Genomic DNA, 18314 nt, shown 5'->3' with positions numbered 1-18314 from the left:
GCCTGCATATTCTCCCTTAAATATCCCCCCGAGTCCAGTTTTGGAGCTCAGTTGGAAGAGAGGGTTAAAAAGAAGAAAAAAGACCTGTGGTGACTCGTGCCCATTAATTCACTCCTGGCAAATGCACCACCCCAGCCCACAGCATCATCATTACACAGTTCCCAAACCTGCACTTCTCTTCTAACATTTACTTCTGCTCTAAAGCTGCTTCCAGAATTCTGCTATTCTGCAGGAAGGATTCAATTTGCATACTGGCAAATTCACATTATGCAATTAAAGTAGATTCAGGCTTGCGCAACAAACCCGCATCCCCCTGCAAAAAAGAAAAAAGGACTTTTGTGGTAAGGAAAGTGCACTAGAAAAATGCACTAGAAAGCGTGGGGTAACAATTGCCTGATGTGACATCATATAACGTCCCCACATACAAATCAGAATGAATGTTCCATAAACAGCCAACATCATACAGCTTAACCACCAGCTTTGTGCAAACAGACCAGGATGAATGCTCAGTAAACAGGTCAGCTGGAAGCGGTCTATGTCTTTCTCAATGGCAACATCCCAAGAGAAGCAGAGGGAACAAGGTACTCACAATTGTGTCCCAGTAGCTGGTCCAAGGTGGGGATGGTGTACAGGCATATCTGGAAAACCAAATGGGCAAGGAGGAAAAGGATGCTGGTTCCCAAGAGGGCTCGGAGGAGACGCCCTGTGTGACCTGCAGGACAAAGCAGAAAGCAAGAGCTATTTCAAAGTGCTCAGAAGCAATGGGTGTGCATTATCAGGCAGATTTCTATGGGCATGTGTTTGCCCATTGAGGATAACACTATGCATCTGTCCAAAAAAAAAAAGAAAAAAAAAAGGAAAGGCTCTACTCCAAGCCTGAGGAATGTTTGCCCCTCCAGAGGTTGCTGGACCACAACTCTCTCATCATCCCTGGCCTGGAGCTGATGGAAGGTGGAGTTTCCCACAACTGCTTTACTGCCTGAAAGCTTATGCCACAATAAATCTGTTAGTCTTGAAGATGCCACAAAACTCTTGTTTTTCCTCTGAGGCCAGGTTCTCCTCCTTTAATCTGTCCCACTTGAGGAGATTTCACCCCTCCTATATCCAAGAATCTCCTGAGGTCTCTGCTGACTCTACAGAGAGGAGGAGCAATGTACTGCTCTCTACTTAATTAGTCAAGTGAGTGAGTCAGTCTGTGTGTGAGTGAGAGAGTCAGTCAGTGTGTCGGAGAGAGTGCAAGAGATCGTGTTTATAGATAAGATTGCTGCTAGGAGCAGCTGCAGGCACTCAAAGTAGCATTGATGTATGCTCAGAATATTTAGCTCTGTATATAGTTTTGTATTATAGCTGTAGTTATAGAATAAAAGGAGGATACTTTACAGAGCTGCTCTCCGAGTGGTTTATACTCTGCAAGACTCTGCAAAACGCTGCTGCGCAACGACTGTATAATTGAGACAGTGAATCCGGTGCTCTCAGCTCCAAGCTGTGAGTCCACAGCACTGTGACCTGTTCCTGTGGGAAAGGAGGTCTCTGGCAGTGCTACCCAGCTCGCCTAGCCCAGTCGGGGCTGTAGTGCATGAGTCCAGTTGGTACACTGGCTCAAGGGTGATGCTGACACCACTGGCCTCAGCCAGGCCTGTACACTTCATGACCTTCCAGGCTCAGCACAGCCCACCAACCATGTATGGCAGCCCTCCAGGGTCTTAATAAGCCTACTGCCTACTGTTTTCAATGACTGCCCAGGAGTGCAGAGGGTTTGTCGAGACCCTGGATAGGGTCGTAATAGGCTTAGAGGACCCTGAATCATGGAGACTTGGCCTACATGGAGCCAGGAGTTAAGCCTGCAGGGTCCACCCCACCATGGCCATCCCAAGAGAAGGAGGAGGGCATTTGCTGTACAACGATGCAGCTCCTTGCAGCTCTGGCCAGGACCCCTCTGGGTTGCTGGCTGCTCACCTTGCGGCCCACAGCTGGAAAATTCCAACGAGATCTCTTGCAAGGAACGGCCAGAGTAAGATCTTCCACCAGATGCTGCTAAGCCCCCTGTGCTCCTCGCATACGCCTCATAAATCTAAGGACGCTGCCGGCAGGGGATGGGGCGGGGAGGCGGGGGAAGGCGCAAGGGGGTGGGGAGAGGAGAGCTCACATTTTCCTCTCCAGACTGGAAAAAAGAGAGAGAGAAGACTCTCCTTCAGCCATTCAGAGTATCCCTAGAGGGGACCACTGGCAGCTGCCCGAGAGGAGCGGAGCAGCCCTTCCAAAAAATCTTCACTTTCTTTCCTTCTTTTTTACCGTAAGTTTGCTTTCTAGCTCTTTCGAGGGAGGGAGGCTCAGATGGCATGAAACCCATGAAATATTTAAACAGGTAGAGCCATTAGTGGTGGTTCCAGTTATGGATCTGTTCAATGTCGGAGAGGCAAGAGGCACAATGTAGGGCCATTGGAGAGGAGGGAGCAGAATAGAAAAAGGGTCCAATGTGTGAAGGATTCCACCCTCGGTGGAGAACTGGCCTTGATGTCCTAATGGTATTCCCCTTCCTTCTACGGCTACAAAACTCATACTTAAATTCTTCCACGTACAACGCTGGCTTATACTGAGTCAAACCGTCGGTCCATCCTTCACCTGGTACAAGATGCAAGCTACCCAGGAGATCCAAACACATTGCATCAATTGGATTTGCACAAACCCTTAATGAAGAATAAGATTTCTGACCACTTGCAAGAGGCATCACTTAAAGTACAGTAGAGTGGTACCTTGGGTTACAGACGCTTCAAGTTACAGACGCTTCAGGTTACAGACTCTGCTAACCCAGAAATAGTACCTCGGGTTAAGAACTTTGCTTCAGGATGAGAACATAAATTGTGCTCCGGTGGCATGGCAGCAGCAGGAGGCCCCATTAGCTAAAGTGGTGCTTCAGGTTAAGAACAGTTTCAGGTTAAGAACGGACCTCCAGAATGAATTAAGTTCTTAACCCGAGGTACCACTGTAATAAAGTCCAGAGACCAGCACACCCACCAGTCATACATTGCTGGGGATTAAGAACTACGCCATAGACAGTTTATCTCCCCTGCTACCTTAAGCCTGCTTGGATGAGAGTTTCTTCCCAGTGCTTCTGGACGGTAATGTATTTAGTGTCATTCTTTGGCCAACAGCACAGCTTTGCACACCCCCCCCCCCAAAGTACAGTACTTTCAGCCCCATAACAACAAACAAATACAGCACTCAAGATCTAGGCTAAGAGAACTTCTCTGCCACCAAATTTATTTGCTAGGAAGAGCCTCATCACCATTCACACTGCAGGGCTGGTGCAGCAAAGCTTAGATATTGGCACTAGCAAAGAAATCAACACTCCATAGCAAAGTGCAGCAGATAAACATAATCTCTTGTGTGCGTAACAAGATATGAGGGTCCTTGGTGCCCCCAAAATTCACAGAGATTGTTTCGGCTAGACTTAGCACCCTGCCCTAAAACATTAAAGTGGGGCAATAGCCTGATAAGTCTGCAAACTAACTTTCTCCCATTCTCTTTGCAACTTTCTCTCTTTTGTGTGGAAAATGTGCACCTAGTTTGCAAACTTTGTTGTTTCATTTGATTTATATTCCATGCCTGTCATAATTTGTGAAATCTGCAATATACACAGCAGTATATTCAGCGTCTTGAACTTTTCCTGCCCTGCATATGCCCCTTTCCCTTTCCAGGTACAGAAGTCCAGCTTCATTTTGAGGTCTCTTGGTTAATCATTTCACAGCCCAACAGCTATGAATAGAACAAAAACCAGGTTATAATTTTAAACACTGGCCTCACACTCCAGGGAGCAGCGGTAGGACAAGACAACCACCAATCTGCCTGGACTGGGGAGAGGCGAGACCACAAAAGGAAGGAGACTTAAAGATGCCCTCTTTAGCACTATTCACACACACCCCACCACCACCACCACTTGTTCCTAAATATACTTTACCAGTGGCAGAGAGAGGGAGAAAGCAGAACGGAACAGCAGTTGGAAGGAGGCTCGATGCTGAAATTGTCACAAAACAGGCAAAAAAAGACAGGACACCAGGATGTGCAGTACCGGATGTGTTGCCGCATCTCAGTATATCTGCAGACACACTGGGCAAAGTTCACCATAGTTTTATTGTTATGAGTCTAGCCTCCCCTCTCCAGGCTTGTGCCCACCCCCAGCTCAGCCACAATGAGGAGCTTGGAAGCTGTCATTTCCATTTTAGATTAATTGCGGTTTAGTGTCTCATCCCAAGCCTAAGCCTGTGAAATTTAACCACAGTTCTTGGAAACAAGCCAACTTCAAACCTCAGTTTATAAAACTACTTGCATTCAAGAACCATAGTTAAATATTAAACAGTCTAGGGCGTGTAAGGAGGAGGGGGAGCAGGCAGGCTCAAGGAGGAAGGCCATGCTCATTCTCGAGTGCTCAAGCCATGGTTTAGTGTTACATATGAATCCAGGCACTGTGATTGAAGACACTGAAGGCTCTCTGCCCTCCTGTCTGTATCATGGGTAGAACTGTAAACATCCATTACCTAGTTGCCTTTGTTTTTTTCCCTTAAGACACCACAGATAGGCAATGTGGACTAGTCATGTGGACTAGTAACTTTTGTGAACTTATTTGCAAACCTAGTTTGACGTGGTGTGTGGGTGTGTGATGGAGATTGTTTTTTGGAGGGAGTGTCAAAGATATTCAAACCTTTATAAAGGCCAGCTTTATCAGAATGCTACAATTTAGCACTTCCTAGGCAGCCAGCAAAAGAAATCATTTACAAGGATAGTAGAAACCTCTTAGTAAAATAGCCCCAACAGTTATGCGAGAACAAAGTTGGTTAACTTTCCAGGCACAATCTGTACTGCTGATGTTAAGACGTACACTGAATTTAATTCAGGAAGGAAGGGGAGGTGAAGGCAAAATTTAAAAGGATACAAAATGAAACTGGTAGATTCCTTTCACTGCTCCTTGGTTGCAGAGAACATTTTAATCCCAACTGAAAGGGCCAAAATAGATGTCTGAGGGCAATTTGAATGCTAGCTGTGGTTGATGGGAGTTGTAATCCACAGAAATCTGGAGGGCTCTTTTGAGCCCAAGGGGGGTGGTGGACTCTCTTACTGTAACACGTGGGACCTTGGTGCAGGGGACAAGTCTGCCACATGTCTGCAAGAAGCACAAATTGATATTGTCAGACATAAGCAGTTATCCTTTTCTTTCCAGGACGGCATTAGAGAATTCCAAGGCCATCTCCTTCAACCTCGAGACCACAGCATGGCCTAGGTGTTGACTGTGATGAACAGAGAGCAAACACCTCCAGATTAACACCCAAACTAATCCCGTGTGTTGGCCATGTTAAATCTTGCCCCTGTGACCTCCCTCTGAGCCTTTGCCCACCTGGGTGCCAAGCCAGTTAGTTTTCCATTTGTTTTGTGAAGTTGCTGGTGACTGTTCTCTTCCCTGCATTCACTCCGTGTTTGCCTTCTATTATTCATTTTTTAAACAGGAAGGGCCCAGGGAGGTGGGGGGACAGCCCACAGCATACATTTAAAGAACTTGACTCCCCCCCAAAGAATCCTGAGAACCGTAGTTTACCCCTTGCAGAGCTACATTTCCCGGTGCCTTGGACAAACTACAGTTCCCAAGATTCTCGGGGAGGGGTGCTTTAAATGTACATGTGTTCACAGTCTGACATTTGGGCAGAACTTGCCCCCAAATCCTCCCACTCGCTTCAGATAAGGACTGCCTTCCAGGTTCAAAGGAGTGTGTGTGTCCTGCCGTGTGTCAGCTTGGTGGTCAGACTGCTCATGCTCCCAGCAAAAGCAGTCACCAGGCAAGGCAGGGCAAAACAGCCCTCTATCCTTCCAAACAGGAAGGGTTTATTAGATTGCCTATCAGAGACCGGAGATGGCTGTGGCGCACAGCCAGGGGCTGGCTGGGGAGCAGCTGAGCACACGGCCAAAGGGTACAGAGGCTCAGAGGCCCTTGGGTGGGCTTCTTGGAGAGGAAGGGGAAGCCTTCCCATTGGGGAGAGGGGAGGTGAAGGATGGAAACTAGGGAGATTAACCCTACTAGGTCCTGTCACAAGCAACAGAGGGACGGCAGGAGGCTGGAGCTAGGCAGGGGAATCTTGTGCCTCTCCCTTCCTCCACACAAGGCTGTCCGGCAGCTTCTCCTACACTTTTATCTGCTGCAGCATCTGGTGAGGAGACCAACTGAGAACAGGCCAAGCTGAGCTGAGCCAGATCGGAAACGCAAAGCCAGGGGATCCACAGTCATAGGTGCGGCTGTTTGGAAATCCATGTTCAGATCCATGCGCCTCATTGCTAAACTGCTTAATTCATTTAAGGAAATTGCCTCTGCAAGATGTGGTGAAGGGCAGAGCACATGTTCTGCATGCACAGAGTCCCAGGTTCAATCCCTGGCATCTCCAAGTGGCTAGAATGGCAAAGACTCCTGCCTGAAGGCCCTTTCTTTAAAAATGGTTGAACTAGTTTATGGCATTTGCAGCTTCAAGATGTGATGAAGGGCCACAGCACAGTGGCAGGCCACAAGCTCTGGTCCCAGCCAAGGTGGTGTAGCGATTAGAGTGTCAGACTAGGGTTTGCGAGACAAGGGTTCAAAGTGTTGTTTGTTCCAATTTAGCACTAAAGAGTGGGTTTTCTGAGAGAAAGCAGTGGGGCAAAGACAAAGCTGCTTGGACCTGTGCCTAGAACGTATGGGACAAGGGGAAAACTGGTTGGAACTGTACTTTCTACACAAAGGACAGGGGGAGTGTGGAAGAGCCCCATTGGGAATGGAAGATCCTCCATTCTTCCACAGGAAAAAAAAAGGTGGAAAAACACTTACCTTTCATGGTATATTCCGTAGGGCCCAGGAACCACGGCAAAAGCAGGAGGTAGAGAAGGTACACTAGGGAGAGGCTGTTGAACCGGAACAGGCATGCTGGAGAGGAGGGGAAAGAGAGACAGAGACAGAATTAGCACAGGTTTGGCTGCTTCTGAACACATCTCTTGTGGCAGGTGGATAACATATGCTACATGTTACATTGCTTACCAGATGGACATGCAAATACAGGAAGCTACTGCTTGTTGTTGTTGTTAATATTAATATTATTATATTTATTACCTACCCGTTTCCAGCAGGTCTCGTGGTAGGTTACAATGGTTATAAATTCAACAGAGTTTTAATCCTATCAACGTCTAATTGTATTTTAATGATTGATTTTTCTGTTTTTAGCAGTTCCTGTTTTTATTTGTAAGCTGCCTTCAAGGCAACAACAGTTTTTAAAAATGAATCACATCCACAGGAAGAGGCTGTGTCCTAAAAATATATACATCTCAGATGTCACAGGCCATGGTAAAGAGGTGTGTTTTCAGCATTTGTGGAAAGCTGTATAGTGAAGGTGCCAGACACACCTCTGCGGGGTGGAAATTCTACAATTTAGGGGCTGCCAAAGAGAACGCCCTTGCTGTGGCCCAGGCTACCCACTCCCCCAACTTCTGAGGGGGGCCAAACAACCAAGAAGGCTCCTTCCACTGATCTTAAAAGGGCCTCCAGAGAAGTAGGCAGTCAGCACAATTAAAAGTGAATGAAAGGTGTTTTCTCTACATTTTACTCAGAGTAGACCCGCCAAGATTAATGGACTTATGTTAGCCATGTCATGAATACATCCCTAAGGTCTTTAGTGCAAGAAAGTCACTTGAAGCAGCTCACCCTGCCCCCAAAATGGTCTTCTTGCAGTTTGGGAAGTGATGTGAAAATGAACTGAAAACTGTGGGGTCAAGTAATGACTAACAGGAACACCCCAAAAACAAATCAGGATGAATGCTTATTGCCATATACAACCTTCATATAAACAAATCTGAACAAATGCTCAACAAAAACCGGGCATCATCTAACCACTACGTAAACATCATGTAGGCAGAACAGGATGAATGATGAATAAATTTGTTGTTTGGGCTTCAGCCACAATGAGCAAAAATGGGGAGAATATAGCAAGGAAAGAGGGAGATTCCTGAAAGCATAACAAATGCTTGCTTGGATTTTTCCAGGTTCTTTTCTTTTATGTCTTTCCATCCCTCTCCACAGGATCACAGGAGGCAAACTCACGGGTAAGGACTGAATCCTGCCAAGCTGCCCAAACAAGCTGTCATTTTCCTGGGTCAGACATTGATCATCTGTTGCTGAACCACCCAACAGGGCTGGCAGAGAACAGAGAGGCCACAGATGTTTCCCTCTGGAGGGCTCCGAGTGAAAGAAAAGATGGTTAAGAAATCTGAGCAGAAGCCAAGTCCACAGAGGCGAGAGCTATCTAGGGTCAAGGCACTCTCTGGAGTTGGCCAGCATCGCCCAGGAGAAGTGGAACAACACAGATGTGATCAAACAAGACCCACACACAAGAACATGGCTAGTCATGCTGGATCAGGCACCATCTCTTACTTTTGACAGCTTGGGGGAGGCTCTCCCCCCCCCAAGAAGCAGCCTGGGAGCGGGGGGCAACAGCACATGGCCCGCCCGCAACTCCCAAGCCTCCCCCGAGCTTCAAAATGAAGGGGGAAGGGGGGAAGGCAGACGGCAAGGTGGCACAGCTCCGTTCCTTCCCCCAATGGCTTGGGAGTCGTGGGGGAGGCACGCCAAATGTCACCCCCCTCAGTGATGACACCCGGGGTGACCCACCCCCCACAGCACCCCCTTCCTCCACCCCTGGCCCAGATTCCCTATCCTTTCTCCAGGGCTGAAGTGGGTCTAGGTATAGGGAACCTATGGCTGGCCCTCCCAATTAGCATGGCTAATAGTCAGAGATGGCAGGTCTTGTAGTCCAGCAACACCCAAAGGGCCACAGAGTTCCAGTCCTGTTCTTGTTTCTGTGGCTGCACGATTAGCACATATAATGATAGATTCGTCTATCCGTCAATTTGTCTAACCCCCTTTTAAAAAGTATTGAAGCCAGCGGCCAGCACCACTTCCTGTGGCAGTTGAGCTAATTATGTGTTTGTGAAAAATAAAAGCTTTATTTTGTCTATCCTGAGTCCACAGCCAATTTGCTTCACTGGATGAACCAGAGTTCTTGTAATGTGATGCAACTTTTTCTAGCCTACAACACTTTTAGACAGTAAATGGCATGATGTTTTGTTGAGATTCCGCTATGTGGAGCAGCACATGCAGCCTCACCCGTCGGTTCCATCAACTGAGGCACACAATACCCAAAGGCCACTCAAGGTATTTTGGCACCTGAAGAAGAAAGCACCACCGATACCTCGCCTCAAAAAAGGATATGGTAGAACAAGGTTACAGCATTTGGGGCTTTTTAGTTTAGAGAAAAGGCAACTGACAAGTGACATTGTAGAAGTGTATAAAATTGTGCCTGGTGCAGAGAAAATGGAGAGAAAGGTTTTGATTTCTCTCTCATAATACTAGAACCATGTTGTGAATTGTCCTGAGATCTACAGATGAAGGGCAAGATGGAAATTTAGTAAATAATTTTTTAAAAAATAAACTCAGGGCTATCTAATGAAGCTGATTGTTAGAAGATTAAGGACAGACAAAAGAAAGCACTTCTTCATGCAACACATATTTAAACTGTGGAATTTGCTTCCACAAGAGCTAGTGAAGGACACAAACAGGAATGGCATTAATGGAGGATTAGACAAATTCAGGAAGTGTAAGGCAAAGAATGGCTAACCTCAATGGTTGTGTTCCACCTCCACAGTTGGAGTCAGTATGCTTGTGAATACCATTTGCTGGAAACCACAGAAAGAGAGAATGTAGCTCTGTGAGGGGAACAGGGGTCTCTTAACAACTCTCAGCACCCTCAACAAACTACAGTTCCCAGGATTCTTTGGGGGAGAAGCTATGGCTGTTTAAAATGGGATGATACTGCTTCAAATGACCAGTGCAGATGGGGTCACACTCCTTAATGCATTCTAATTCTGGAGCTGCTGGTTTCAACTGTCCCTGCTATGGTTTTCTTGTTTGCTTTATTTAAATATAGCAGTCGGAGATAAAACATTCATGGGGACTGAAATGTTCCCTGCACTGGTTAATATGCATTTCCTTGTTGAAAAACAAAACAAAACAAAACCAGGAGTTGGGGTGGTGAGAGTGTGCGAGAGAAGAAAAGAGGCATGTTCAAGGAGGCAGCCGAAATATGAGTGCATCCAGAGGACAGTTTGGGAGGCAAATGGGCAAAGATCCAAACTATGCCCACTTCTGGGCAGACTGTCAATTCCACACCCCTCTGGTTCCACCCGACTGAAAACAGTAGCTATGAGAAACTGCTGAAAAGACGCATTCATTTTTAAGGTAGCTGCTTTGCCTGTTTCTCACATTTTGGGTGCAGCAAACAGATGTGGGGACATCGCCACCCAGACATGGCTCAGCTGCAGGGATCAGCCTTGCTATATATAAATCGCTCTGGTTGACTACATCCAGAGCAGCAGTTTTTTCCATCCCCTCCCAGGAGGAGTTGCCCCAGTCTGGGGTTGCTTTCAGACTGTGAGATTCAATCACACCCTGGCATATCCAGGCAGCACAATTAAAGTTGGACTTTTTATGTTATGGAAATTACCCTGAAAAGTGTGGGGTGGCAATGGCTTGATGTCATATAACTTCTGTGCAAACAAATCAGAATGAATGCTCAATAAATAGCCAACTTTGTCTAACTGGCCCATAAACTTTGCACCACCTCCAAAGGTCCTTTTTATTGCTCATTTACAATGATTTGTGCTCATGATTGTATTGGGGTGGTTATACGCAATCCTGATCTCAATACTGTTTCCACATGCAAATGCTTTGGGGTAAACATTATACTTCATTTCCAATCAGTCCATGGGCATAAAGGTTTGAGGAGCTGGTGTGTGTGTGTGTGTGTGTGTCTTCTGCCACATGTCTCATGTGTCTCTTCCTGCAAGAGTGTAGGGTGACCACATCCACTGCTGGCATGCAGCATGCACACACACCCTGCAGGGTTGGCCAAGGGTGTATGCAGCCCTCAGGCTAACAAAAATGTACCGTACACACACATACGCAGAGGGAGGTTTTGCAGCTTGTGCTGTTTTGCTTCATGGGCTCGGCTCACCTTTCTGACTTTCTACGAACAAATCGCTTTGGAAACCCACAACGAAGGTGAAAGTGAACCAAAGGCAAGTGGCAGGGTAGGGAGGAGATCACTTTTCAAAACAGAGAGGGAAGGAAATTAGCCTTCCAGTAAGGCGTCTCTCGAAAGGGAGAGCAACAGACATGACCCTTGCTTGTCCTTTCACAGGCCAAAGCCCCTGGGCTGAGCTCTGCTATCAAACCACTCCTGCCAAGCAGACCACCAGCATGAGCTGCATGTGAACAGCAGGTGCCACATGGTGTTCAAACACCCCCTTAAACATTAAAAAGGTACACACAAGGACATGACCTAAGAAAAGCTGCCCCTTCTTCCCCAGGGGCTCCTAGCAATGGTTCTTTACTAAAGCTTTGCAGAGCCAGACTTTCCCTCCCCTCAGCCCCATTTCCACTAATGCAACCACTTAAGAAAACAAACTGTAATCACTTGAAAAGAGAACATGTCAGATTTCCCCCTCCCTCCCTCCCTTTTTCCTCCACCCCCCCCTCCCACCTTCCCCATCAGCTCCTCCAACATAAGATTGCACAACTCTAAATGCACGGAAGAAGATTGGTTTTTTGGGTTCGTCTCCCATTTCCCGTTCCAACCAGCCAGCTGCCAGAACTGCCTTTTTTCACCAGAAAACACAACAAGCAGAAGGGGGTAAACTGCAGCATGTGTTGTTTCTGGACAGGAAAAAAAAAATCAATCCTCTGTAACACTAAAAGAGGAAGAGGGAGGAGGTTGGAGGCAAGGAGTTTCAGCCAGAAAAGGGGGGATTTTTTGCAAAATTGTAGTGTGTCTGTTCACTTAAGCAATAGGCTCCAACCCACTGGGCTTCCCCCCACTGCACCCTGAAATAATTGTGCACATTCCCACAGACTGAAGAAACATTCACCAGGCGAAAGGGGTGGGTTGAGAAAGAAGAGCAGATGGAAAGCGACTGGGACTGTCACCACTTCTTTGCTCCTCTGGCTTTTCAACAAGTCCTCTGCAGCTGATTCCACATGGCTGGAACAATGCCAGCTCCTTATTCTTTTGATGTGGCACTGTCATCACATCATGTTGCTAGTACGTCAGGCAAGCAAGTGCTTTTGGGCCAAAGCCCTGCAAGTCCCCATTCAAAGACAAGAGCACACAAGGAGCAGCGGCTGTTGAGGCTGCATTCAGTCAGCCTGAATCTCACCCACCAGGTGGCCTGAGGTGTGCAACAGGTCTGCTCTGAAGATTACAGCCAGATAATGTGTGCTAAATGCTTCTGATATTCACAAGAGCAATCTAAATACCAGGTATTATTAGCATTCCAACATTCAGTCTGCATATGACAAATTTGCAAGGTGATGATGGTGGGTGGAGAAGTACAGCTATATTGCCATTTCCTCTCATACTAAGCTCCTAAGCAAGCAGACTGTCTGCATTGCTTGCCTGCCTGTCTCCTCACTCCACTATAAGGATCTCCTCCCATTCACAAATGTAAAAGGAGTGCTTTTTGTTTAGACCAGGGGTAGGCAACCTAAGGTCCGGGGGCTGGATGTGGCCCAATCGCCTTCTCAATCCAGCCCGTGGACAGTCCAGGAATCAGCATGTTTTTACATGAGTAGAATGTGTGCTTTTATTTAAAATGCATCTCTGGGTTATTTGTGGGGTGTAGGAATTTGTTCATATTTTTTTCCAAAATATAGTCTGGCCCACCACATGGTCTGAGGGACGGTGGACCGGCCCATGGCTGAAGAAGTTTGCTGACCCCTGGTTTATGTGAGGAAAGAAGGGAGGGAGGGAGGGAGGGAGGGAGGGAGGGATGGGTACCTGACATCCCTCCTACACACCCCACCTTGTCCCAGAAAAAAGTGAATGCTCCAAAGCAAGATGGGTTTAAAGTGAACAGCTCTCAGAACTGCTGTTTCCCTACCTTGTGCCTGCCAGGTGTTTCAGGTTACAAATATCCACCAGTCCCAGCCAGCATGAGAGGTGCAGATGGGAGCTAATTAGTATTAGTATTTTTATTACATTGGACGCTCGGGTTGCAAATGTGATCCATGCGGGAGGCACGTTTGCAACCCGCAGCATTCACAACCCTCAGCACTGCTTCTGCGCGCACACGGATTGCGATTCGGCACTTCTGCGCATGAGCAATGTGCGGTTTAGCACTTCTGCACATGCGCCGAAACCCAGAAGTAACCCATTCCAGTACTTCCGGGTTCAGCATGGTGTGCAACCCGAAAATGTGCAACCTGAAGCGTCTGTAACCCGAGGTATGACTGTATTTTATTATTTATACCCAGCCCATCTGGCTGGGTTTCCCCAGCTATTCTGGGTAGCTTCCACCAGAATATTAAAATGTCAAACATTAAAAACTTCCCGATACAGGAAGTATTCCAAGAAATCTGGAGGACACCAGGTAGAGGAAGGCTATCTTTGAAACACCTTCCCTCTGTCTAGAAATACCAGCACACTGTTGATGGGGAGCTCGCCTGCCCTTCTGTCTGGCCCAGAAGCTCCAGCTAGTACAGAATGTGGCGGCCAGAGCTGCTCACAGGAGCAGGTTCCTGGAAACACATTATTCCTTTGTTGAGAGAACTGTGCTGGATGCCAATTTGCTATCGGCCCAAGGTAATGGTTCTTGTGTTAATTTGCAAAGTTCTAAACAACTTGGGCCCAAAGTCTCTTAACGACCGCCTGATTCCTTCTGATCCATCTTCATCACTGAGTTTTCTGATAGGGAACTTCTGGTGGTGCCAAGTCCCTGAGGACAGCCTTTAATGGGGACCGAGCCTTTAGTGTGGCCGGCCCTGCCCTGTGGAACTCCTTGCCTGTAGAGTTCTGGTAGGAGTCATCCCTACATTTTTTTAGACATCTTTTGAAAACTCTATTGTTCGGACAGGACTCCGACTTTTTTTTTAAACCAACCAGTTTTTATTGCAAAAAACAAACAAACCTACACATCCAACCCTTCCATTTAAGCTCACTCTCAGCCCCAGAGAAAAAAAAGGGCTGTATTCTAGCCCGTTTGCAAAATCTTAGTTTAAGCATATGCAAACTTATAAATGCAAAGAAAACAACTTCCAGGAATTTAACTGTGTGCTAAACAATTATAAATTGTGCTGTTGATGGAGGAAAGGAAAGGAGGAAATACTGTACAACAAGCAGGTTTTGAGTCAACTTACTGTGGGAATAATGCCAAGCAGGACAACATTCAAGACTGAAATTGCGGTCCATGTCCAAAAGATTTGCCTCATTTTTGTTTTAAACAGTGAAAGCTTTTAGAAAAAGAAATTCATCGATCGGAGTTTCAATATTTGGAGAAATCTTACAGATTTGAGAAGCTGGGGAGTTGAACTTTCTTTTTAGCATTTTAGATATGTGACAGCCTCTCCTTCAATTGTAAGTTCCTGTTTTTTTTAAAATCATTAAAAAGCAAAGGAGGAAACTGAAAGTGTTTTGTTCAGTGATGGATTATGGCTTGTGACTTTGGAATTATCACAGCTTGCAGGTCACAGCAGCAGCCCTCAGAACAAAAGCTAGAACTTGAGAATAGTTCTGCTGGATCAGGCCAAAGGCCCGTCTAGTCCAGCTTCCTTTTCTCATCATGATCAAACAGATGCCTCTGGGGAGCCCGCAAGCAGGACATGATTGCAACAGCTTTCTCTGCACTTCTGCTCCCCAGCACAAGGAATGAGATTTAAAGGATTGAGAAAGGGGGAGTGTGAAACAACAATGAATGTATGCAGACAATTAAGCACTTCCATGTCTGACATTCTGCCTGCACCTCTCACCCACATAAGCTTCATTTACCTGTTGACGATGCTGATTCTTTTGGATCCCAAGTGTGCCACAGTGGGCACACACAGCCAGCCTCAGTAATAAGCCAGCTAAAGACCTGGCACACTTTGCCAGTATCTAAAAGGGCAAGCCTGCATTTGCTTTCTTCCAATCCTGGGTTGATGGCAAATGAAAAAGGTGACAGCAGCTGTCAATAGTCTGACCCAGAGAATTAATTGTGGCTGTAAACAGATCAGAACTGGACAAGATAGCTGAGCTGGTGGAATCCTGAACCAAGTTGGAGCTGGGAGGGGCAGAAAATCCAGTGTAGTATGAATACCTGCATTTTATGAAGTTATTATGAGGTGTTATTTAAACAATGCCTCTGATGTACATTGAGTTGCAAAAAAGAGGTCTCTGCTGCAGGGAGTATCAAGGGACACGGGTGGCGCTGTGGTCTAAACCACAGAGCCTAGGGCTTGCCGATCAGAAGGTCAGCGGTTCGAATCTCCGCAACGGGGTGAGCTCCCGTTACTCCTGCCAACCTAGCAGTTCGAAAGCACAAAGTGCAAGTAGATAAATAGGTACCACTCCGGCAGGAAGGTAAACAGCGTTTCCATGCGCTGCTCTGGTTCGCCAGAAGCGGCTTAGTCATGCTGGCCACATGACCCGGAAGCTGTACGCCGGCTCCCTCGGCCAGTAAAGCGAGATGAGCGCCGCAACCCCAGAGTCACCTGCAACTGGACCTAACAGGTCAGGGGTCCCCCTTTACTGTACCACGGAGCAGAGCATTGCCATCATGGCTAGTAGCCACTGATAGTTTTAACCTCCAGGAATTTGTTCAATCTTCTTTCACTTCTGGCCTCTAAAAACTCCACATCCAACACTCTATTCCAATCTACCCAATCAAGTGCCCTCCAGATGTTTTAGACCACGGGTCAGCAACCTAAGGCTCATGGGCCACAAGCACCCCACGGGGGCCGTTTAACTGGCCCATGAGCCGCCCCCGAACCGAGCTACCCGCTTGGTGATTCCCCAACATGGGGACTCGCTTCTGTGGAGCCAGAAATCGAGTCTGCACATGCGCAGGTGCTGGAAATTGCATCTGCACAGATGGCAGAAATCATGGGTGCGTGATCCGGCCGACAAAGGGATCTCTGCTGGAGTGAACCGGCCCAGGCAAGGTAAACCTTGCTGACCTCTGTTTTAGACTATGTACAGCTGGGGCTCATTGGAGTTGTGGTGTAAAACATCAGGATATGTTTTATAGGGAGCCCTGGGGGCCTGAGCACCCACAAAAAAATTGTTGTGGGTGCTTAGCGCCCACACTGCACGGCCCCCAATGCAACGTCCATTGCCTCGTGAAGCACCAGAAGTCACGTACAAGGCCTTGTGAGGCCTCAGAGATGCTGACCAAGGCCTTCCTTCAATTCTGAGGCCGGGGTGTGAGCGTGATGTCATGGTGTCAGGTTGCAATGTGGCGTCATGACATCACACACACTGGGCACCCATAACCTGGGGCCCAAATTGGCTCCCCTGTCTGGAGAGAACTGGAATTGCAAAGGCTGCCATATGCAGCCTGTCTTGTTTTATTCCCCTCTTCAGTCCTTCTCCATCCCTAAAGCTCACGGTGGGTAAGCAGAGCAATAAAACTTTATTTTCTTTCTCACCTGGCCAATTCATAATAATGTTTTGTACAGCTTCTTGTGGTTTTCAGGGGCTTTATAAATAACGGTTACTTAAGTTTCTGTTTGCTTTCATACCAGCTGATATGGCTGGTTTTTCTGAACAGATCAAAGAACCCAGATTTGTTGTGAGGAAGAGAGCGCTCACAACTTCTTGGCAGTCTTCTCCTACATGAATTTGTCTAATCCTCTTTTAAAGCCATCCAAGTTGGTGGCCATCACCACAGCTTGTGGGAACAAATTCCATAGTTTTAACTACGTGCTGTGTAAAGAATTACTTTGTCTGTCCTGATTCAGTTTCAAGAGGAAGATGCCCGTGTGTGCAGATGGGCTGGATATCTGCCTCTGTGGCTCTCCTAACTATGTAGGGATTTTCTGTAGTGAGTGAAAAATGGAATGCACTCTGAACTTAATCAGAGATGCTTCCATGTTATTTTTAAAATTATGATTCGTGTTTCCAGGGTTTCTGGCATTGGAAACAGATGCCGTGGCTGAACCCTGGCACAGAAATTAAGTGTTACATGTGTAAAACTCCTTTCCCCACCACCAGTCAGTAACTGCAACTGTATGTAAGTGGGAGAAAGAACTGATGGTCCCAGCACCTCACATTTTAGAGATCAGCACCAGGACCAGACTACATGCACTCTTGCCACAGAGGATTCAGAGTCCAACTGGCTCATCGCCTGACTGTAAGTACTCTGTTGCAATCGCAAGATCAACTTTCCTCTTTGCTGGGGTTTATTTTTAGGCAAAACAAAAAAACCTAGTTTAATTTTGGGAGTGAAACCATCTGTCCAGCCCTGAACTTGGTGGAGGAATTTGGAGCAAGGGTGTGATGCAGTGCCTCAGGGAAGTCTCCTGCGATAGCCATGAAATAGCTGCAACCCTGTGTGTCTGGAAATTTTATCTGCCCAGGCAGCTATCTAATCAGAAACACCGCAAACACCAGACAACATTCCCAGAGAGACACAAAGGCAAGCTGTGGTAGATACCAGTCTAAGATGTGCACAGGTAACCCTGTGCCCTAAATCTCTGCTCAGCTTACACTGTCGTGTTTTCCTTTTCCATACAAGAACCTACTGAATCAGACCAAGATGGGTTCATCTAGACCAGCATTCCACCTCCCATGGTGGTAGCCAGTTTAGCCTTGGGAAGCCCTCAATAAGTCAATAGCTCTCTCCGGTTGCTGCTCCCCAGCAACTGGCATTCAAAGGTAAACTGCATCTGATCCTGAAGGCTCTGCTTTGCTAATATTATTAGCAGCCATTGCTAGACTTCTCTTCCTCCTCCATGAATTTGCCTGCTTCTGCTTTTAAAGCCACCTAAGCTGGAAGTCAGTGATCACATCTTGTGGGAGCAAATTCCATTGTTTAACTCTGCGCTGTGTGAAGAAGTCTTATAGTACTTCCTTTGGCCTATCCTGAACCTCCCCACATTCAGCTTCATCAAATGACACCCCCCCCCCTCCTTGGAGTCCAGTATTATGGAAGCAGGAGGAAAAGCTCCTCCTTAAGACACACCAGGCATCGCTTTATAAACCTTGCAAAGAAATGCCATTGACATTTCACAGAGGAGGGAAGCTTGGTAAGGAGCAACCCCAGCAAGGCAGCTGCCTCCTCAAGAACAGCCCGGCTGGAGCTGCTGGACATAGGCCCACCTGGCTTTGCTTCCTGTTTGGCCAGCCAGATGCTTCTGCCCAGCAGCATTTGAAGACAACAGACCTCCCCCCGGTCATCTGTTTCCAGCATCTGGTACCCCAAGATAAACTGTCCCTGAAGGTCCT

The 18314-nt window shown here is 47.1% G+C and overlaps 1 protein-coding gene across 1 annotated transcript in view; it reads right to left on the bottom strand.

Moving 5' to 3' along the window:
* PIEZO1 (piezo type mechanosensitive ion channel component 1 (Er blood group)) overlaps positions 1 to 18314 on the bottom strand; it is a 122556-nt gene that overhangs the window by 60347 nt on the left and 43895 nt on the right. The window contains exons 2-3 of the mRNA XM_081872090.1: positions 6842 to 6937; positions 590 to 712 (exon numbers count right to left, since the gene is read on the bottom strand). Coding sequence (XP_081728216.1) covers positions 590 to 712; positions 6842 to 6937 — 219 coding nt within the window. The remainder of the gene's footprint in view (positions 1 to 589; positions 713 to 6841; positions 6938 to 18314) is intronic.

The sequence above is a fragment of the Podarcis erhardii genome, assembly GCF_964252035.2.
Source record: "Podarcis erhardii genome assembly, chromosome: 7".
In the NCBI taxonomy this organism is placed as follows: domain Eukaryota; kingdom Metazoa; phylum Chordata; class Lepidosauria; order Squamata; family Lacertidae; genus Podarcis; species Podarcis erhardii.
This window is presented reverse-complemented; position numbering and strand designations above follow the sequence as displayed.